Below are 23,111 nucleotides of genomic sequence, written 5' to 3'. Positions count from 1 at the left end.
CGGGCAATCATCTGTATCTCGGAGACAGTAGAATTTAGCTGTTTTTCACTTTCTTGAAAATAGTTATAAACATGAAACCAGAATTAATGATGTGTCATAAAGGGCAAATAAAATTGGGAGATAAAGATCAGAAGGAATATTTCTCTCTCTTTTGCCATTAGTTAGAAATGTGATTCTTTTTAAAAATATTGTGAAAGTGTTCTTTTATTTCTTAGTGTGTTGGCTAGCTATAGAATCTTACTGATTCTTTTAGGGCTGAAATCCCAGTCTAAACGGGCTGTGTCAGCTACGCCACCTCGTCCGCCATCCAGGAGAGGGAGAACAATGCCTGATAAAATAGGAAGTGCTTCTTCAGGAGCGGAGACTGCCAACAAAATAATTACTGTCCCAGTGTTTCACCTGTTCCACAAACTCTTGGCAGGTAATGTTCACAATATTTAAAAATTAAAAAAAAAAATTCTTTGAAGACACGTTTGCCAGACTCCTGTTTAATCAAGTGCTCGAGATGAGGTAAATGAGTTAGTGAGGCTTTGTCCTTACAGTTCTCTCTAAGAAAAATGAGAAGAAAAGGAGTAACCTTCTACATACTCTTTTTAACGTTATAATGTTGCATATTTACAGCTTAGTACTTTCCTAATTTTGCTGTCAGTGTGCTATAAAATCAGTAAAACTAATGTTTTAAAGAGTTCATAACAAGTTGTCCAGGAAGCAGTGTGAGGCAGATTTTGAAGAACTGGTTCTAGCGGTGGAGTTCTTTGCCATACCACCAAGAGTTACACAGTGTTTTCTCCCCAGGTGGTACACATTCTTTGACCAATATGCTTCCCGTTGGTCAAGGTGATGGCCAGTTTATCTCCATTTTTGTGCTATATTGTTACAATCAGGTTGCCACCTAACTTTGAAAGGATTTTCCTTCTTAGCTTTATGTTACTGCTTTATAGCAAAGAACAAAGTATGGCCAGTAAACTGGATCTCTCTCTATTAAAAAATATTTTTTAAAGTTTATTATTATTTTTTAAGATTTTATTTATTTTAGAGAGAGAGAGCACAAGTGGGGGGCGGCAGGCAGAGGGAGAGAAAATCTCAAGCAGACTTTGTATTCAGTGCAGAGCCCGACATAGGGCTCAATCCCATGACCCTAAGATCATGACCTGAGCTGAAATCCAGAATCATACGCTTAACCAGCTGAGCCACCCAGGCGCCCCTCTTTCTCTAAAAAAGTTGTATCGAAATACAGCTATGCCTGTATTGTCCATGGGTGTTTTTGTGCCACAGTGGGAGAGTTATTAGCTGCAGCAGAGACCATATAGTCTTCATAGTTTAAAATATCTATTATCTGGCCAACTCCAGATTTGTAGGAATTGTTTCTTTGTTTCTTAATTTGGCTCAAAAGATCTTGGTGGGATTTGGTTAGTGACTAACACTTTCTATAGATAGTATTATTCACACGTGTCAGAAATAAATTTCTGTAAACTTCCCATGTGCTGATTTTAAATTGTTTTTAGTGTCAGAATCAGACACTTAAGGTGCAGTTCAGTAAAAACAGTAACTGAGTAAATCAAACCACATTAATGTACCCCTCTTGGATTTTAGATTTAACTTATGTCATTTTTAGGCCAGCCATTGCCAGCAGAAATGACGCTTGCCCAACTCTTAACTCTGCTGTACGACCGAAAACTTCCTCAAGGTTACCGTTCAATAGACCTGACTGTTAAATTGGGATCTAGAGTTATCACAGACCCAAGTCTTTCAAAAACGGACTCTTTTAAAAGGTTACACCCTGAAAAAGGTATGTATGTGATATTCCTTTAAAATTACAGTGCATGATCCAAGGAAGTAAGGATTTCTGTAGCTGATGACTTAATTTACTTTGTTTTTATTATATCAAGCTAACAAAATATTTTTCTTTATGATGGAATAATTTATAAATAACAAAAAATTGCTATTTTCACTAGAAATTAACCTTAATTTCTCTTAACAGCATCACTTATTTTATGAGCACATACACTTTATTAAGAACAGCCTTTTGCATCCTCAGTAGATTTAGAATATTTCCTTTGCTCAGTTTTCAGCAGGATTATTTGGGGAGGTTTTTTAGTGTTTATAGAATCTGGTTATGTATAAACACACTAGACTTTTGGTTTTCTTCTGTGAGTGATTCAAAGTTAAATCAGTATGGTGTAATTCTTAGTTTTCAGTACAAAAAGTCTTTGTTGGTATTAAGTTTTTCCCACTTGGTTATTTCAGAACGTGATGTACATATGTTAGTATTTGCTTTGACTCTGCTGACTTAATTATTTTTATGTACAGTATAACTTACAAATATACCCTGAAGGACAGTGCTTCTCAAACTTTAAAATTATGCTTATAAATTACCTTTCGAACACTCTTAAAATGCAGATTCTTATTCAGTAGGTCAGGGATGGGACCTGATATTCTGCATTTGAGAAGTTCTTAGATGATGCCGGTGCTCCTATGCCAGTGACCATACCTTGAGTAGCAGGACTTTAGGAGGCAACATCAGAAATCATTTAAAAATTATTGTAGCATCTAGCCTTAAAGCTTGATCTGAGTAACCTAAGATATTTATGCTCTTTTGTTATGTAGAGAGGAGACAGATCTGTTTTGTAAATAAAAGATTATTATAAAAAGAGACCTTTTCTTACCTGTTACTTGTACTTTATTGTTCTAGATCATGGAGACTTACTTGGTAGTTGTCCAGAAGATGAGGCTCTCACTCCGAGTGATGAATGTATGGATGGGATATTGGATGAATCTTTACTTGAAACCTGTCCCATTCAGTCACCATTACAAGTTTTTGCAGGAATGGGTGGACTGGCTCTTATTGCAGAAAGACTGCCCATGCTATATCCAGAAGTAATTCAACAAGTAAGATAAGATTCCTAACTGAATATATCATTCCATGGCAAAGCCCTTTGTTCTCTTTTTTTGCTTTTTTGAAAAAACTCACTTGTGTTAACCTTTTGGGAGTACCTTTCTCTTATAGTCTTTGAGCATCGTGTAAGTCTCTGAAAGGTAAGCCTGTACAGAGTTTTTTATGAATTAGTTGGTACCAAAGAAGTGCTGAAGACCGAGCACATTTGCCAAACTGATTACGCTGCGGCATTTACTTTGATTTTATGGTCATCACACTGTAGCACTTTTATTTCTGTGCTTCTTTAGGCACATTAATTTTGGATAGTACTGGCAATGAGAGAGTAAGATGGTAGTGTATACTGCTACTCAAATGTATTGTCTTTCTGCTTAACTTTTTTTCCTGTTTTAGGTATCATTTCTGTTTCTGGTAACTTTAAAAAACATACTGCTTTAACCTCTTTACTGTTAATTAATGTTGCTATTGGGGATGTGTGTATTTTCAGTGCTTTTTCATTAATAAGAAGGGAGTATGGCTTATGGGAAGTGTTGTTTTTTTTTGTTTTTTTTTGTTTTTTTAAAGATTTTATTTCTTTATTTGACAGACAGAGATCACAAGCAGGCAGACAGGCAGGCAGAGAGAGGGAGAGGAGGAAGCAGGCTCCCTGCAGAGCAGAGAGCCCGATGCGGGACTCGATCCCAGGACCCTGAGATCATGACCTGAGCCGAAGGCAGAGGCATTAACCCACTGAGCCACCCAGGCGCCCTGGGAAGTTTTAATTATAAAGCACTTTACGTTTATTGAATGAAGTAGAGGAATTATTCTCTGTAATTTCATGTACTTAGTATATATATATATATTAGTTTCCTAGGGTGCTGTAACAAAGGACCACAAACTAAATGGCCTAAAGCAACAGAAATTATTCTTTAACTGTGTAGGGAAATTCGAGGTCTGAAATCAGGTTGTCAACAGACCCATGGTCCCTGTGCAGGCTCTGGGGAAGAATCCAGCCTGGTCTCCTCAGCCATTGGTGGTTGCTGGCACTTGGCATTCATTGGCTTGTAGCTGCATGAGTCCAGTTTCTGCTTATATTTTCACACAGCCATCTTTCTTGTCAAAGACATTGAAGACAACTGTCATTGATTTAGTATCCACCCTGATCATCTGCAGGGACCGTAGTTCCAAACTGATGTGGATTAATAAATGAATAACTAAGAGGGGAGAAGAAGGGAACATTTTTGCCTACAGTTCAGGCCAGCTAATAAATGAGGAAGGAATGATGGAAAGTCACCATTTGGCAGCCAGTGTAGTAATTATTGTTTTAGGCAAGAATATTTAAAATGCTAATTCTAATTGATCAAAGTTTGGGGGGAAACAAGATATTTACATAATCTCAAAGACTCTGTCTACAAATTCTTAACTAATGACAAAGGATAAAATAGTAACTTTATTTATAAATAAATAAACGTATGGATGTATGTATCTGACTTTAAAGTAGAGATACTTGGCAGATACCACCATACTCATGATATCATTTAATTCCTGATGTTTGGAGGCTTTTTAAAAATATGTCCCTTTATTGGTGTTTTTATTCCTGTATTTTAAAGAGATCATTTAAAGTCACATCTTTAATTTGAACCTGATGTTGAAAACACAAATAACCAAGCAAAATTTTTCTTTTTTCTTCAGGTGAGTGCTCCAGTGGTAACTTCTACCACTCAGGAAAAGCCAAAAGATAGTGATCAGTTTGAGTGGGTGACCATTGAACAGTCAGGGGAATTAGTTTATGAAGCACCAGAAACCATTGCAGCTGAACCTCCACCTATCAAATCAGCAGTACAGACCATGTCTCCCATTCCTGCCCATTCTTTGGCTGCTTTTGGATTATTTCTTCGTCTTCCGGGCTATGCGGAAGTGCTACTGAAAGAGAGAAAACATGCCCAGTGCCTTCTTCGACTGGTGTTGGGAGTGACGGATGATGGAGAAGGAAGTAAGTGTTTAGAATTAGTAATGAAATTTAGCATAGGTTGTGTAAAAGTTACTCAGCTCAGTGCCTGTTACTCATTATTTGTTTATTTCACACTAAAGTTACTAGATCCTTTGTTGCCGATAGTTTCATTCTAATGATACATATAACAAGTCCTAAAGAATCTTCTTTTTCTTTGTTTTAAAGATTCTATTTATTTATTTGACAGAGAGAGACACAGCGAGAGAGGGAACACAAGCAGGGGCAGTGGGAGAGGGAGAAGCAGGCTTCTCGCTGAGCAGAGAGCCAGATGTGGGACTCGACCCAAGGACTCTGGGATCTTGACCTGAGCCGAAGGCAAACACTTAACCGACTGAGCCACCCAGGCGCCCCCAAGAGTCTTCATTTGCATTACTTTATTCATTCAAAATGTATTCATTGTTTACGTAACTACTGGCCACCATCAGAAGCAGTGGGAAATGAAGCAGCTATTTAGATTTTCCCTCATGTTGCTAATGTTCTCCCATAGTAGCAACAAGCAGTGTAGATAAGCAGACTTAACAAGTTGCAAAAGACTTGGGAGAGGTACAGTATTCTGAAGGCTCACAGGTGTGAGACTGTTTCCTTACTACCCAGCTGTGTGAAGAAAGTGGCAGAATAATTTTTAGTAGGACCTTGAAGGATAGTCTGTTTAGGCTGAGATGAGCTAGAAAGAGGATTTGAGTAATGTTTATGTGCTCAGATTATATGAGAGAGGATGAGTTAGCTGATGAAAACTTGCATAAAAAGCACTGAGTGCTCATTCTAAAAACTATTATTGAAAACAGATCATGGAAAGTCTTACTAAGAACTTGAGATTTTATCCTTAATAGTAATAAAAATTCACTAAAACATATGAACCAAGTCATGACATGATAATCTTTCTTAAGAAAATGAATCTGGAAGCACTGTTTCAACTGAAGAGAATAGAATGTAGCAAGTAACATTATAGAATAATTATTTTGTAATGTGATAATATTACAGAATAATAATAAAAACCTATGGCATTTGTTTCCATTGGGCTGGCAATTTTATTTAATATAAGGGAACATTAAAGAAAAGTCATAATTGAGGGTAGCCTAGCAAGTAGATTTTCAGTCACTTTACCTATGATTCTTCAGTTAATGACCATTCCATTTGAAAATTAGTAATTGGGGCGCCTGGGTGACTCAGTCCGTTAGGCGTCTGCGTGCAGTTTGGGTCATGATCCCAGGGTCCTGGGATTGAGTCCCTCATTGGGCTCCCTGCTCAATGGGGAGCCTGCTGTTCCCTCCGCTCTGCTGCTTCTCTCTCACTCTCTCTCTGTCATCGGGCTCTCTGCTCAGCAGGGAGCCTGCTTCCTCCGCTCTCTCTGCCTACTTGTGATCTCTGTCTGTCAAATAAATCTTTTTTTTAAAAAATGGTGACATTGGGACACTTGGGTGGCTCAGTCGGTTAAGCATCTGCCTTTGGCTCAGATCATGATCCCACGGGCCTGGGATTGAGCTCTGCACCCGGCTTCTTGCTTAGTGGAGATCCTGCTTCTCCCTCTGCCTGTCACTACCCTGTTGTGCACACCACACGCTCTCTATCAACTAAGTAAATAAAATCTTTTTTAAAAATGGTGACATTATTTTAAATGTTTTTGTAATAACTTATTAAATTACATCCTAAATAATCTTGGTTGTTTGGTTTCATGTATAAACTATATATGCTTATTTTAATAGATAAGGTTTGTTTGCTTGTTTTTTAAGATTTACTTAATTGAGAGAGAGAAGAGTGGGAGGGGCAGAGGGCGAGGGAGAGAAAAATCTCAAGCAGACTAGAGCTAAGATCATGACCTGATTTAGAAACCAGGTACCCCAGATCAGGAATTTCTAATTATTTCATCTGATTTTTTAATCTAAGTAGATAAAGGGATACATTTTATGGCACTCTGTCACACAATGGTGGGTATAACCCAGCAGAAAATCGTCTTTATACCATTTCACCCCCCCCTTTTTTTAGTTGAATATATGCTGAATGTTTATTAAAGTGTAATTCTGATATCCATTATCTCTTCCACTGTTCATATAGTGGTGGTTTTTATTTTGGTTTGGTTTGGGTTTTTTGCACTTAACATTCCTTTCTTCTATTTTTAATAAATTTTTTAAAAATTTCATTTATTTATTTGACAGAGAGAGAGATCACAAGTAGGCAGAGAGGCAGGCAGAGAGAGAGGAGGAAGCAGGTTCCCTGCTGAGCAGAGAGCCCGATGTTGGGTTCGATCCCAGGACCCTGAGATCATGACCCAGGCCCAAGGCAGAGGCTTAACCCACTGAGCCACCCAGGCACACCTTAACATTCCTTTCTAAAGCTAGGTGTAATGCCAAAGTAATATCATAGACAGATAAAATGGTTTCACTCTTTCATTATCTGTTCATGATTGAAACTATTCCCAAGGCAATCAGGTATTTTAAGTGCTTCTATTTTAGTTTTTAGGTTTTCAATTCAATTTCTGGTTTCTAATAATCATGACAGAGTCCATAATTATTAATTATCATATGAATATATTTCAGCTTTAATTTGTTTACATATACTATGTCTTAAAGAGGTTTTCCAGACACTTCTTCTTATTACATTTTTCAGGTATTATTCTGTTTGTGGTCTTTGTGTTGTTTTTTAAATAAATTTAATGATATATGGCATGTTATCACTATTAATTTGTGACCCAGTATCTTGTTCCTTATTGTGTTCTTAAGTATTTTTAATTTTGAGTTCTCTTTTCTTGATCTAGGTCATATTCTGCAATCTCCATCAGCCAATGTGCTTCCAACTCTTCCTTTCCATGTCCTTCGTAGTCTGTTTAGTACGACACCATTGACAACTGATGATGGTGTGCTTCTAAGGCGGATGGCATTGGAAATTGGAGCACTACACCTCATTCTTGTCTGCCTCTCTGCTCTGAGCCACCATGCCCCACGAGTTCCAAACTCTAGTCTCAATCAAGCAGAGGTAAGTTCAATTTTATTTATTTAGATTATGAAAAAATTAAGTTAAATTCATGGAGTACAGAATATGGTTTTTCTGAAATAGTATTTCAGAGACTTGTGTATTCCTTTTTTTGTTTGTAAAAGGATATTTAAAAGAGGAACTATGAACTAAGTGTTTCTTCTCTGTTAGGCTCTTTTAGAAGCCATAGGTTAATCCATCTACTTGAAAAACAAAGATGTAATAGCTTAAGAAGCTTTCCCATTTACCAGGATATGCTGAATTTATACTGTGATCGCTCATCCTTTTCTTGAACTTTAGAGAATCTTACTATTTAATTAGAGCTTCTAGCTAGTTCAGAAAGATAAGGGAAGAAAGAAAGAAAAAATAAACCTTATTATTTCAAGATGTTTTGATTGTGTTTCTAGAAAATCCAAAAATAATTAATGGTATAGTGAGTTTAATGAGGATACAGTGTCCAGGTTCAGTATTTAAAATAAGTATACCAGCAAGAAACATGAAATGAACTTAAAAAAATTTTTTTTAATTTTTTTTGTAAACATATAATGTAATTTTAGCCCTAGGGGTACAGGTCTGTGAATCGCCAGGTTTACACACTTCACAGCACTCACCATAGCACATACCCTTCCCAGTGTCCATAACCCCACCACCCTTCCCAACCCCCCTCCCCACAGCAACCCTCAGTTTGTTTTGTGACATTAAGAATCTCTTATGGTTTGTCTCCCTCCTGATCCCATCTTGTTTCATTTATTCTTTTCCTACCCCCCAAACCCCCCATGTTGCATCTCCACTTCCTCATATCAGAGAGAGATCATATGATAGTTGTCTTTCTCTGATTGACTTATGAAATGAACTTTTTAAAGATACTTTTTTTACCATCAAAAAGAGAAAATATCTGTGAGTGAATCTAAAAAAATGTGTAAGACTTTTGTGTGTGTGAAATATTTGAAGTTTTCTTAAAAAAAAAAACTAGTCTTCAGTAAACTGAGATCTTTGCTCATGTTTATTTCCATGGACACAGAAAATAGAACAGTTCGATAGTATTTCTTATCAAAGTGATCTTTATGTTTGGTGGAATTTCCGATTTATTTTGGAGGAAATTAACAAACCAGTTCTAACATTTTTTGGGGAAATGCAAAAGCTCAAGAATAGCTGAGGCAGTTTCAAAAGAAGTGTATACCTAGTAGGCATAAGCTATCATAAAATTGATTAAAATGTGGTATTAGTACAAGGATAGATTAGAAGCCCAGCAAATGATAAGATAACTCCCCACACGTTTGGTTATCTGTTATGATAACAGTAACTCTGCAACATAATGGGGTAAGTACGATTTTATCAGTTAATGATGGTGGGGGTCATTTAAATGTTCTTGTGGAACAAAAATGAATCTTTAAACCCTAATGTACTCTATATGCAAAAATTCTAATCAGATGATAGATCTAAATGTCTGTAATATATACAAAATATAATAGTGCCCTTTGACAAAAAACATACACAGATATCTTTATGATCTGGGAGTAGACAAAAACTTCTTGAAAAGAGTATTTAGAAAAGCTCTAACCTGTATGGGAAAAAAATAGAAAAAAAAAAGAAAACAACTGTGTGAAAATTAAGACTGAGGATAGTGAAAAGGAAGTCACAGAATGGGAGACCATACCTAAATCTATATGGGAGACTATAGTTGGTTATATCTGATCAAAAACTTCTGTTAGGAATATTTGGAGATCTTACAAAATTACAAAAGGGAAAGACAAGAAAACCCAGTAGAAAAATATATGAAAGGCTAGAATGGGCACTTACAAGAGGGGATACCTAAATATCCAATAAATGTAAGAAGATGATCTGTTTCATTAGTTACCGGAGAAGTACAAAATGAAAACCTTTAATACACTATAGCTGTATACTCACCAGAGGTGTAAAATTCCAAAACCACAATACCAAGTATTGTCCCATCATCATTTGTCATAATATAAAGTGTGTAGAGTGGATAAAGTAACGTGGAAACAGTAGAAAGAATAAGGAAATTGTAGTCTACTATAAAATGGAATATTGTTAGGCTATGAAAGGAAACAGCTACAGCGAACTATATACAATAGCAGTGCGTTTCTGAAGCACAACTAAAATGCCACACATAGTAGAATATATATATGGCATGATTCCATTTGTATAATGTTTAAAATTAAACAAATTGAAACTATAGTGTCTAGAGTTTCATGCTTAAGTGGTAAAATTATAAAGAAGAGTACGGAAGAGTACAAATGAGTACAAAAATCAGAATTATAGTTAACTTTGTGGAGGAATTGAAGGTTTGACGAATAGGTAATAAAGTAGGAGCAAATTCTTGTGTGCAGTAATCTAATTCTTGACCTGCACAGTTAAATAAGTTTTTACAGTTCATTAAATTTGTTTTGTGTTTTTTCTGTATATATGTTACCCTTTATAGGATTTTTTTAAAATAAATTTCTATCAATAATGTTATTTTACTTTTAACTGTTTATATGGTAATGAAATTGTCATTCATTTAACACTGTATCTTATAAAATGTGAAAGATGACATTTTTAATCATACATCCATAAAACTAAATTGCAGGTCAATTTATGAAAGTAGTATGCATGATATTCTTCCTTAGAAAATATTCCCATTAAGAGAAATGAAAAACATTGGTATTATTTTTAAATAACCCTTAAAACTAACTTTAGTTGCAAATCCTTTTTTTTTTTAGTTACAAATCTCTTTTGAGTGTTCATAGTATATTTAGTGAAAATTCTTTAAAAGAGGATTCTTGTTATAGAATTAATTGTAATTTTACTGCCCACAAAAATAATAATAAAAATTGACCTTTACAGAGTTTGAGGTTATATTAATAAGGCCACTGGTTCTAAGTAATTTCTTCTGTCTCTACACCATTCACATTTTTTAAATGTCCTCTTTTGCCAAAAGAGAATTTTCTACACATCACATTCTGAGAAGGAAAGAAATTGAGAATTATTCCTTCTAGAAATAGAAGCAATCTTGCTTACGTTGACTGAAAACATATGACACCATTATAGAATTCTCCTAAGATATGCTTGTACTAGATTCATCCTAAGGGATCTGGCTCATATCCCTGTTCCTTTCACTGTTTTCTCTAATTTTAAGTCATTGACTGTGATGTCTTTACCCCATGTTTTATTGATAAATATTTAAAATTTTTATTTATTTATTCTTAAATAGAAGCATTTATTCTCCATTTTTCCCCTCCCCCAGTCCCTGGCAGCTACCAGTCTGTGTTCTGTGTCTCTATATTTACCTGCTGTGGGTATTTAATATAAATGGAATGGTGCAGTATGTTATCTTCTGTGTCTGTCTGCTTTCACTTAGCATGTTTTCGAGGTTCATTCACAAAGCAGCGTGCATGTATCATACTTCATTACTTCTTATGGCTGAGTGATTGTTTCTATATATATATATATATATATATATATATATATATATATCACAATTTGCTTATACTTCTTCCTTTGAAGGGTATTTGGGCTGTTTTGACTTTTTGGCTGTTAGAGTCTTGCTGTGAAAACACATGGACCTGTATTTGCTTAACCGTTTTGTTTTGTTTTGTTTTTTCCCCCCCTCTGGTTATATACTTAGGAATAGAATTGCTGGGTCACATAGTAATTTTTTTTTTTAAAAGATATTTTATTTATTTATTTGACAGAGAGATCACAGGTAGGCAGAGAGACAGTCAGAGAGAGAGGGGAAGCAGGCTCCCTGATCCCAGGACCCTGGGATTATGACCTGAGCCAAAGGCAGAGGCTTAACCCACTGAGCCACCCAGGTGCCCCCTTTATTTAATATTTTGAAGAATCCTCAGACTGTTTTCTGTCACAGCTGAACTCTTTCTTTTTGCACTGATAAATATTTTTGAGGGCAACTAAAATCAAATAGTAAGAAATTTTCGTTTTTTCGTTGTCAGCCCCAGGTATCAAGCTCTCATAACCCTACATCAACAGAAGAACAGCAGCTGTATTGGGCCAAAGGGACTGGCTTTGGAACAGGCTCTACAGCTTCTGGATGGGATGTGGAACAAGCCTTAACCAAACAGAGGCTGGAAGAGGAACATGTTACCTGTCTTCTGCAGGTATGTTTACAATGTTGATACTGTCAGGGATAATAATTAAAATTATTTTTTTATATTTGTATTGATTAAGTGTTGATGACTCTCCAGCTCATCTTCAGCTACTTGTATAAAACACATTATGCTCCTTGCTCTCAGTACATTTAAGATACTACTGAACTTGTATCTATACAAGTCACTACTGGACTTGTAACTATAAATTTCTTCCCTCTCAGTTAGCTTCTTCACTGAGAGGAAAGTGACCCAAAGACTGGAAAATGAAATTACCCCAAAACTGGAAAATGTACCATATCTACCTCCTTCCAGTCCTCTTTTCATCTAATGTGCTGTGTCTGGACTCTTCAAAGGAAAAAAATTAATTTTTTTATATATTTGTTTCTTTGTTTCATATTGTTTTATGACTTTTCTAGAATCAGGCAAGTTGAACGAACACCAAAATCCCAGAGCACCAGTATGACAAGGGGGAGATGCTTAAATACTAGCTTGAGTCCCTGCATCAACTAATTGACTAAAATAGGTCAAATTTTTCTTTTTTTAAAGGTTTTATTTGTCTGTTTGAGAGGGAGAGAGACAGTGAGAGGGAACATAAGCAGGGGCATGGGAGAGGGCGAAGCAGGGCTGGATCCCAGGACCCTGGGATCATGACCTGAGCTGAAGGCAGATGCCCTATGACTGAACCACCCAGATGGCTCTAAAATAGGTCAAATCTTTGAGCCTCATTTTCTAGAGTGATAGGCTCATTCTAGTAAAGAATTCTAAGATCATCCTCAAAATGTAAACTGAATCTACTCAATAAAATAAATAATGTCAGAATTTCTGCTAGGTTTTTTTGTCTTGTTTTTTTGTTTTTTTAAGATTTTATTTGTTTAGAGAGAGACAGCAAGAAAGGGATTACAAGCAGGGGAGTGGGAGAGAGAAAAGCAGGCTTTCTGCCAGGCAGGGAGTCTGACTGAGGGCTGCTGCTAAGTTTTGAAGTATGTGTTCTTAGGTGGACTTTTTCTAAATGTCTAACTGTATACAGTATACCGTCATGCTAAAAGCACATCCTTCTCTTTTGAAAATCTGAAGAAAAGAATATCTTGTTTTTAAACCATAGACAGTTACTCTGAATATCTAACAAAATGTGGGCTTTTGAAGTGTGGGAAGCTAAAATCCAATGTGAACCCAACAACTTTCATTTTTAGGTTCTTGCAAGTTATATAAATCCTGTGAGTGGTGCAGTAGATGGAGAAGCCCAGGCATCTCACGAGAGTCGAATTCAGAACAGTAATGCCCTTCCTTCTGTCCTTCTAGAGCTGCTCAGTCAGTCTTGCCTCATCCCAGCTATGTCCTCTTATCTACGAAATGATTCAGGTAAATCATACTGTTGTTAGTATCTTGTTGACTTCTTTTATCATCTATTAAAATAATAAGGTACAATTGAAGTATTTGGTGTTGGTTTTCCCCGATATATGTAGGTATAAGATTAATGGATTTCTTTCTTTAAAATTTTTCTGGAGATACTTAGTTGTCTTTAGGGGCTCCTAATTGGATAACTGTGTTGTGACCTGTTCTGGAACACAAAATGAACGTTTTCCTTATCCCTTTGTTTTAACCTGTGAATGTACTGTATTGAAAAATAATGTATAACGGAAATTAATAGGGCAAAGGCTGGCATCTTCCTGACTGTGTTCTGAGCTAAATATGGTTGATTGAACTTCTATGCATTTTAATGTTTTCCTCAAGCACTGTACAATTTCAGATGATGGTAAATTGAAGAAAGACAGATATACAAATTTTAATCCATAGATACTTGATAATAAGTACTAATTTTTACAAATTCAAAAGAAAAGTACTATAGTTACTTACTTTGCCAGTATGCAACTGATAATTGAAACTAGTTATAGTTGTGAAATTAGTTCCAAGAATTGGTATTCTTTTTCCAAATAATAATAGTTATATTTTGTTTACAGATACTATCAAAAAAAACCAAAGCAGTTACATCTCCTCCTTTTAGTTAAGAACTTTTAGGTTTTTTTGTTTTTGTTTTCAACTGTCTGCTCTGCTTCTGATCTTTGTCTTTATTCATATTCTTGCTTATAAAAATAGAGTTTACCCATTTAATTATATTATTAAGGAAGGATAGGTGAGGAAAATGATGGGAATAATTCTTGAAGTCTGTTTGGTACTTGGTAGCAGTTTAATGCACAGTTGGATTGATGGAAAAGCTACTTGTATTTGAAAAGAGGTAATTGCCCCTTAACTTCTACCATTGTGGAGGTTATTGGGCTTAAAAACAGATGGTTTTCTAGTCTACCTTAAACTTCTTCATAAAAATGTTGAGGTGATATATTATTTAGATTGATTTTGTTCTTACACTGACCTATTTCATATATCACATTTGTCTTTTTTAAAAGTAGTTGTCAAATAAACAGTATATTTATTAAGTAAAATATTTAAAGCTATAAACATACTGGTGCCAAAATTTAATATTGGATTGTATAGAGAAATTGAATAGAATAAGATAAGGTTTTTCTTTATCTCTTTCCACATTATTAAAATATTGTATTAATCATTTCACTTTGAAAATTTATTTCCTCAAAAATTTAAAATCTTGTTCAGTAGTTCACTCTGTGTAACACTGAGCTTTTATGTTTATGGTCAGGTTAAAAAGGAAATCCAGTATTATCTACATTTACTATTTAAAATAATGTATTCATGTAAAGTGTAATTTCTGCTGAGTATGTTAATAAATAGTGATTTTGATAGCCATCTGGGATTACAGAGACTTTGATACTCAATCTTGGAGCTATTTTAGAAATTTAATATGACAAATCAGAGTTTGACCTTTCCTTTGTGACATACTATTTATCTGTAAAAGGTGATTTTTTTTTCCCCAGCCCAATGTTTAGATTTATGTACTTGAAGCTGATACCTTGTCCAGTGGCATAGTTGGAATTGATACATTCACATTTGAATGTGGTAACAAATTATTTTGAAATTATATTTTTAGATAAATTAAAGTGACTTAGTTAAGATGAATAGGTCAGATAATTTGGTAGCACACCTCTTAAATTATGTTTTCAGTGATCAGAGAAAATTATTCTCGAGTTTGTGATGCAATCTGATCTTTAGTTGGTGAGAAAAGTATACTCATTTAAGATGAGTGTTAAAATTCATTCTGAATATGAATTTTTGAGGAAAACATAGCTTAATGTTACATTAATAAATGTTACTTATATAATCAATTTTAGTTAAAATGTTAGTTTTTTAAGTAGGATTTTAAATTCTGAACAAGTTATATAGTCATTTTTCTTGGAACTTAGTAAAATTCCAGTTTTAGGGGCCCCTGGGTAGCTCAGTTAGTTAAGTGGCTGCCTTCAGCTCAGGTCATGATTCCAGGGTCCTGGGATGGAGCCCCGCATCAGGCTCCCTGCTCTATGGGCAGCGTGTTTCTCCCTCTCCACCACTTGTGCTCTCTCATGCTCTCTCTCCCTCGCTCAAATAAATAAAATCTTTCAGAAAACTCCAGTTTTAGAAAACGAGTTTATAGTTCATTTTCCAGTTTTATCATTTGCCTATAGAATATTATTTTTGGCAGTTTGGGGTGGTGGGATAGGGTAAAGTATCGAGTCTAGAATCTTCTATTTCATTTGTCCTATCTCTTCTCCTTTAATATGAAACATTTCCCAGCTTTTCTTTGTCTTTCATAATATTGACGTTTTTACAGAATATACCATTTATTTCATTGCCTATCTGGCAAGTTGGTATTTAAGTGTGACAACAGTGCTAATAATTCCACTTGCGACATTATATTTAAGGGATGATTTACTTACATTGCTGGCAGATAATCCACAGAAACACAGGCATAATGCAGTAGGCTCTTTTGAGAGCTATAGTCAAGCAGTGCACATTTCCTTTGTGTTATATATATACATATCTATATACATATAAATAAAGTCTTAAATATATATATTTAAGACTTTATTTATATGACAGGGATACAGTGAGGGAGGGAGCACAAGAAGAGGGGGTGGGAGAGGGAGAAGCAGGTTTCTCACCAAGCAGAGAGCCTGATGCAGGGCTTGATCCCAGGATCCTGGGATTATGACCTGAGCTGAAGGCAGATGCTCAACAACTAAGCCACCCAGGCGCCCTGTTACATGTTTTTTTAAATGATAGGTGATCAAGACAAGAAAATATAGAAACATACAGTAGTTTACACTCTGTTTTTCACTGGTCTGCCATTAACTATAGAATATGCTTTTTTACTCCCTTCCCACCTCCTTTTTGTCCTCCTCCTTATGGTTGTTAGGAGAAAAATCCTAATATTTCTTTTTTTGTGAATTAACTGTTTCAGGAGGAATTTTTTTTTAAGATTTTATTTATTTATTTGACAGAGATCACAAGCAGGCAGAGAGGCAGGCAGAGAGAGAGCAGAGAGCCGGATGCGGGACTCGATCCCAGGACCCTGAGACCATGACCTGAGCCGAAGGCAGTGGCTTAACCCACTGAGCCACCCGGGCGCCCCCAGGAGGAATTTTTAATAGCCTAATAGTTTTCCTATTATAACCTTTTCATATACTGGCTTTTCTCTGTTGGCCGGAAAATGGGTGGAGAAGAAAATGTAAAAGCTTGTTACAAGTGAAAGAATGGAGAAATTTTTGGAGTGTTTTGTTTGGCGGCATCACAGGGGCAGTGTAAGTCTTCATATTTAGCTAAGTTAATCAGATTTGTCAAATGTTATAGCATGGTTCCAGTTACTTGAAATAGTTGAGTACATTTGAAACTTAAATAGTTCTTTTTATGCTAACTAAAATAAAGACATCTGTTAGTGTTCTTATTTGGTTTTATACATTAGATTAACATGAAATCAGTAACATAACTCGGTGTTGGCCAACTATATCAAACAGTACTGTGTATGTATTTTTAAATTTTTCTTGAAAGAACTTAATTTCAGAAGCTAATTTATAAGAGAATTGTTAGAAAAATTATAAAACAGTAAATCTAAAGCCAGAGCTTCAAGGTGGGTAATTCAAATAAGTGAATTAAATATTTTATCTCAATTATTAATTTTCAAAGGAATAATAAAAGCCCTTAAAGAAAGAAAGTAGTTAGGTAGATAGGGAAATCCTTGTATAAAGAACATGTTTATTTTAACTTGCTTCTTTCAACAGTCTGACTTCTTTTTTTCATTGCCATGGATTTTGAACGCTGCCTTGTAAACAAGGATCATTTTTTTATTCAGGCAGTGGTTAATATTTATGCTCTTCAGTAAGCCTGCAGTTCCCCGGCTGGCCACTAGATGGGGACCTGTTTCATTGCCAGTAATACTTGGTTTAAAAAAAAAATGGGTGAGTGTGGAATGTTACTCTAGGGTTCCTCACCATCACCTTGTCTCCATACTATTTTGGAAAATGACATGCTCATATTTTCAGAAAGCAACATTACTGAGCACATTAAATTACTTGCCAATAATTATCAAAGTGTCATAAAAACTCTACCTTTTTAGTGATGGTTTCATAGCATGGAGGTAAATATAATTTCAGAAAGGGAAATTTGAGTTTTCCTGTTCAGTCCTTGCCAATTACAGATGAGGAAGGAACAAATGAGATAACTGAAATCCAGAGAAATTTATTCATTTGCCCAGGTTTAACTATTTAGCAGTAATATGGCCATTATTAAACACACAAATTAAAAAAAAAACTAAATTTTATTTATTTGATAGCACAAAAGTGGGCAGGGATTTAGGGGGAGGGACAGAGGCAGAGAATTTCAAGCAGTGGAGCTGCTGCACGGCTCCATCTCAGGACCCTGAGATCATGACCTGAGTCAAAACCAAGAGACAGAGGCTTAAATGACTGAGCCACCCTGGTGCCCCACAAATTTTCAAATTTTAAAGCAAGATAGAAATGGCTTTTTCATTATGGAAAAGAGAAGTGAATAAACGTAAGTTAGAAGGTAGAAATAAGAGAACAAGCACAGGACTTTTTTGTTGGGAAAGTTATAGAGTATCTACCAATTTGTCTAATTGTCTTAACTAAATAATGGTATATATTGGTATTAAAATTTTCTCATTTTTTTCACAGTATTGACTTGGTAGTTCCAGAGCTAGCTATATTGGGACAAAACCCATTATTGCAAGCTGTATTACACCATCTGATTTCCCTCATATAGATTTTATATGCTTATATGTTCTTACTGTATCTTGTCTTTCATTATACTTCTCAAAAAGAGTTTAATTTCATGAGTACACCGTGCTCGCTTCGGCAGCACATATAATTTCATGAGTACACCATTTTAGAGTAAAGTTAATTGTTGTTATGGCAAATGTCTAAATTTAAACATGACCACATTCTTTAAAACCTGAAGTTATTACTAAAAAGTTAATTCATCTTCTCTCCCCAACCCTACACCTACCCCTGTACCCATCTTTCTCGTCTTAAGGGAAGCAAATTCAGGAGGGTCTAGCGTTCTTTGAGAGCTTGGAGATTATATTAGTGTTGTTCCATGAAAACCTAGTGGTTCATCAATAGAAAACAAGTAATCTCATCATTTATGAAAGTTTAGTTTTATTTTTTTGATACACATTGCCTGGGAACAAATAAGTAGAAATTATTGAGCCATTTTGATACATAGTACTTAACTTTGTATCTTACAGTTTTCTTGGTAATGGTTTATTTGAAACTTTTGAATTGTATTATGTATGTTTCTTTGCACTGTTTTAATAAACAGTCTATCAGAAACTGGTTTAAATTTTAAAAGAGTCTTCTGCTATATGTCATTTGGCTTTTAATCCCAAGCTGTATTATAATATGGCCCTAGTTATCTTGAAAATTAGTTGAGGGGTACAAAAAGTTTGAACTACTTGCCTATATTTAGTGTATTTATTTCTATATGCGATTTAAAAACAAGATATTGTTAGGGCCTATCTACCATATATTTCATTTGTGGTAAAAGAATACAGAAAGCCAAAATTTTGATCATGTTAGTATCCATGTAGTGTGTCTTGCCTATAGGCGTTCATCAAAAAATGTTAGTTCCTTTTATCTGAAATTCTCGTATTCGTCAAAGGCATCCTGTGTGGGAATAAATATATTTGATACAGAATGCATCACTCTGTTAAATAATTTTATTGGTAAATTTTAAAGGGGGGGAGGAGGTTGCTTTAATTAAATTTTAAATGGGTTTCTAGTTGACTTCATTTGTACAAGTTTGTAAGGTTAAAATACCTGCTAAATTTCAGAGATACCTTCCTTGATTAACCAAAGTAAAGTGACCCTTCCCTTCCTGTTAGTTGCCAGTGTAGCTAATGCTTATATTTTCACTTTTCACATTGTAGTCCTGTTATGGTATGAACTTTCTTAATGAAATTTCACCTAACCAACTTGCCAAGTTAAACATAACTCTCCAATTCTTCTATAAACTCCTCAACTTGTACATGTATATTTCTTTTCTCAATAATTAAATTGTAAACCTATTAACAGTTGTATTTGTTTCCAAATTAATGCTGCTTGTATTACCATTATATGATTAAATATTATACAAACTAGATGTTTATGTGGTAAATAGTAGAATACTTTTTTTTTAAAAAAAAGACCCTATAATAAAGGAATTGGTTAAAACAGTTAATTAGGTTTACACTGAGAAACTATAAAATATTTCATACACACACACACACACACAAACACACACAGATCCCCAGTAGAATGCCCTTACGGCTGGGTAGAGCAAGTTGGCCCTGACTTGAGTAAAAAATCATGCATACTTTCATCCTCTGCTGGAAATCTTTGATACTTTGATGTAGATTTCTCTCTTTCTTCTTCTTGTCTAGTTGCTGGCTTCTGCCAACTTCAGTTCAGTTCAGCATATCTAGGGTTGACATGAATCCCCAAAATAATTTGTTGGCTAAGGCTTGGTTGAGGAGTATAAATTCAATAAATTAAATAATTAGAAAATTGCAAGGGAGATGAAATACTGTGTATGAATTGTTAGGCACAGAAGTTATTTTTATCAGTGTATTTATACGAAACTCATTGATGTTTTCATCTTAGCATTTATATATGATAGGGTTAGTGCTAATTATATATAAAAATCATAGCATAGCCATAAAATACCTTCTGTTTATTAATGGACCAGTATTCTTTCTGTTATGTCCTCACTTAAGATGTCCTTTCAGTGGGGTTCCTGGGTAGCCAGTTGATTAAGTGCCTGGCTTCCCCTTAGGTCCTATTCTTAGGGTCCTGGCCCTGCATCAGGGTCCCACCTCAGCTGGGAGCCTGCTGCTTCCTCTCTGCCACTCCTCCTGCTTGTGATTCAGCACTCTCTCTCTCTTGTCACATAAGTAAAATCAAAAAAAAAAAAAAATAGGTGTTCTTTCAGTAATTTCATTTGTAAGTATTTTAATTGCAGAGCCATGTTTTGTTTGTATTTTATTATTTATTATTTCTTTTTAGAGATTTTATTTATTTGAGGGAGTGAGCGAGAGTGAGAGTATGTGAGCAGGGACAGTGGGAGAGGAAGAGGGAGCAGTAGACTCCCCTACTGACCAGGAAGCCCCATGTGGGGCTCGATCCCAGGATTCTTGTATCATGACCTGAGCCAAAGGCAGACGCCTAACCGACTGAGCCCAGTTACTACTTTTAAACTAGAAAATTTCTCTTATGGGAATAACTATAGTATTATCACATATTTGTATTCTTAGTTGTTGAAAATTCCAAGGTATTTTTCAGGTATTGCATAATTCAGCAACCAGGAAACATTGGAGTATCAGGAGGGCCGTGACTTGGCTTGCATAGTAGTAAGCAGTGGCACTGAACATGCACTTGGTACTTACTGAATAAAGGAGCTGTAAGCACCCTTGCAGACATGGCATTGCATAACAGTATTGTGCCCATGCTCTTTGTCAGCTGGTCACATTTAATCCTGTGACAACAGCGAAGTGTGTTGTAAAAAGGACCAAAGCGTAAAAGACAGCTAAGGGTTTTCTGTTGCAGCTCTTTAGGGCAGAAACAGTGATGAAGGAATTCAAGACTGAAACAATAGCTCTGTTTTACGTTTTAACAGGCAGGTTTTCATTAAGACTTTGTTACATTTATTGACTCCTTTTGTTCACTCCTTTTGAACACCCATCCATGTTAGTTTAAAAGTACATATCTGAAAAAGTGAACATAAATTAGCTTTTCCTTAGTTTTCCAAATCCTTTCTGGCTATATTCAGAATTTTTTTTTTAAATAAAACACAAATAATGCAAAATTAGATATTAATAACTATGTCCAATAAATGCAAACATACAATACCTTGACATTTTAAAGTGAAAAATGGATAAGAAATGGTACAATAATGAAATTTTTAAAAAGATTTTATTTATTTATTTGACACAGAGAGAGAGATCACAAGTAGACAGAGAGTGGGGGGAAATAGGCTCCCCACCAAGTAGAGAGCCCGATGCAGGGCCCAATCCCAAGACCCCAGGATCATGACCCAAGCCAAAGGCAGAGGCTTCAACCCACTGAGCCACCCAGGCACCCCGATACAATAGTGAAATTTATGTAAAGTTATTTATAAATCGGACCCGGAGTTTTATGTATCACGCTGTTCGGGCTGTTGTCCATCTCATTGTCCTTTGCTGATTACACTGTCTCCACAGCTTTTGCTTCCATTCCTTATATGAAGAGAATATATTTTATTTTCATAATTTAAGATTCCCTGTTGGCCCTTCCTACTACTAACTCAGTTGAATGAAATAAATGCTGTTTGAATAAAGGGAACTACTCTGTTTCATTTACTTAAAAGAAACTATTTTATTTTCTCTATGCCCATTTATTTTTAGATTTAAAAAAATTTCAACTGTCAATCAGTGCTTGCAGATTTGTCGTATCTTTTCCCCCAATTCTGCTTTATTGAGTTTTAGCTTGCCAGGGTGTCCTCAGCATTATTCTTATCATGGACAGATACTTCTCATGTTGTGCTTTTTTCTTGTTTTTGATAACTTATGACTATTTAATTACTTTTTGAGAACCAGTGTGCCTTGGATTAGTTATATTCTTGTATAATTTTATCTGAAATACTATAATTTTTTGTAGTTTATTTTTTATTTCATATACTTTATTTTTTTAAAAGCAGTTGTAGGTTTTAAAGAGTTCCCACATACTCCCTCTCTCTTCAACTCCTAGTATATCATACCTATTACTTACATGTTGCATTAGTGCGGTACATGTTACAATTGACAAAGTAATAATGATATGTTATTTTAACTAAAGACGGTGGTTTACATGTAGTGTCACTCTGTTTTGTACAGTTCTGAGGGTTTTGACAAGTGCATAGTGTCATGCATTTCACCATTATAGTATCACACAAAAATAGATTCACTTCCCTAAGAAGCTCCCTGTGCTCTGCCTATTCATCCCAACCTCCCTCTCACCCCCCTGAAACCTCTAGTAACCACTGATCTCTTTACACACTCCATTGTTTCCTTTTCCAGAATGTCATATGGTTGGAATCAGAGTATATAACCTTTTCAAAGTCGCTTCTTTCACTAAGTAGTTTTTCCACTAAGCAGTATATATTTGAGGTTGCACCATATCATTTGGTGGCTTGATAGCTTGTATATTCAACAATTTATTTACATATTCACCTTTTGAAGGGCATCTTGGTTGTTTCTGGGTTTTGACAGTTATGAATAAAACTGCTATATACCTTCTTGCTCAGATTTTTGTTACATACAGTTTTTGTTCCATTGATCTATTTGTCTGTTCTTTTACCAGTACTATATTATACTATATTATCTCCATTATTATATTATTGTAACTCTGCAGTAAGTCTTAAATTCTGATTGTAGCAGTCCTTTGACTTTTTTTTTTTTTTAATATTTTTATTTATTTATTTGACAGAGAGAGATCACAAGTAGGCAGAGAGGCAGGCAGAGAGAGAGAGAGGAGGAAGCAGGCTCCCTGCTGAGCAGAGAGCCCGATGCGGGCCTCGATCCCAGTACCCTGGGATCATGACCTGAGCCGAAGGCAGCGGCTTAACCCACTGAGCCACCCAGGCGCCCAGTCCTTTGACTTTTTAAATATTGTCTTGGCTCTTCTGAGTATTTTGCCTTTCTAAATAAATTTTAGAATGGGTGTTGATATCCTCAAAATAACTTACTGGGGTTTTTATTGGG

General features: G+C 35.4%; 1 protein-coding gene across 7 annotated transcripts in view; it reads left to right on the top strand.

Moving 5' to 3' along the window:
* Positions 1-23,111, top strand: part of BIRC6 (baculoviral IAP repeat containing 6) — a 233,083-nt gene that overhangs the window by 161,078 nt on the left and 48,894 nt on the right. For all 7 annotated transcript variants that reach the window (XR_006386023.1, XM_044261802.1, XM_044261801.1 and 4 more), the window contains 7 exons: positions 254-421; positions 1,616-1,789; positions 2,693-2,889; positions 4,565-4,865; positions 7,636-7,853; positions 11,804-11,968; positions 13,150-13,318. Coding sequence is in view for 6 of the 7 variants with exons in the window: in XM_044261802.1 (XP_044117737.1) it covers positions 254-421; positions 1,616-1,789; positions 2,693-2,889; positions 4,565-4,865; positions 7,636-7,853; positions 11,804-11,968; positions 13,150-13,318 (1,392 nt within the window). In the remaining variant the exon portion in view is untranslated. The remainder of the gene's footprint in view (positions 1-253; positions 422-1,615; positions 1,790-2,692; positions 2,890-4,564; positions 4,866-7,635; positions 7,854-11,803; positions 11,969-13,149; positions 13,319-23,111) is intronic.

The sequence above is a fragment of the Neovison vison genome, chromosome 8, assembly GCF_020171115.1.
Source record: "Neovison vison isolate M4711 chromosome 8, ASM_NN_V1, whole genome shotgun sequence".
NCBI lineage: Eukaryota > Metazoa > Chordata > Mammalia > Carnivora > Mustelidae > Neogale > Neogale vison.
This window is presented reverse-complemented; position numbering and strand designations above follow the sequence as displayed.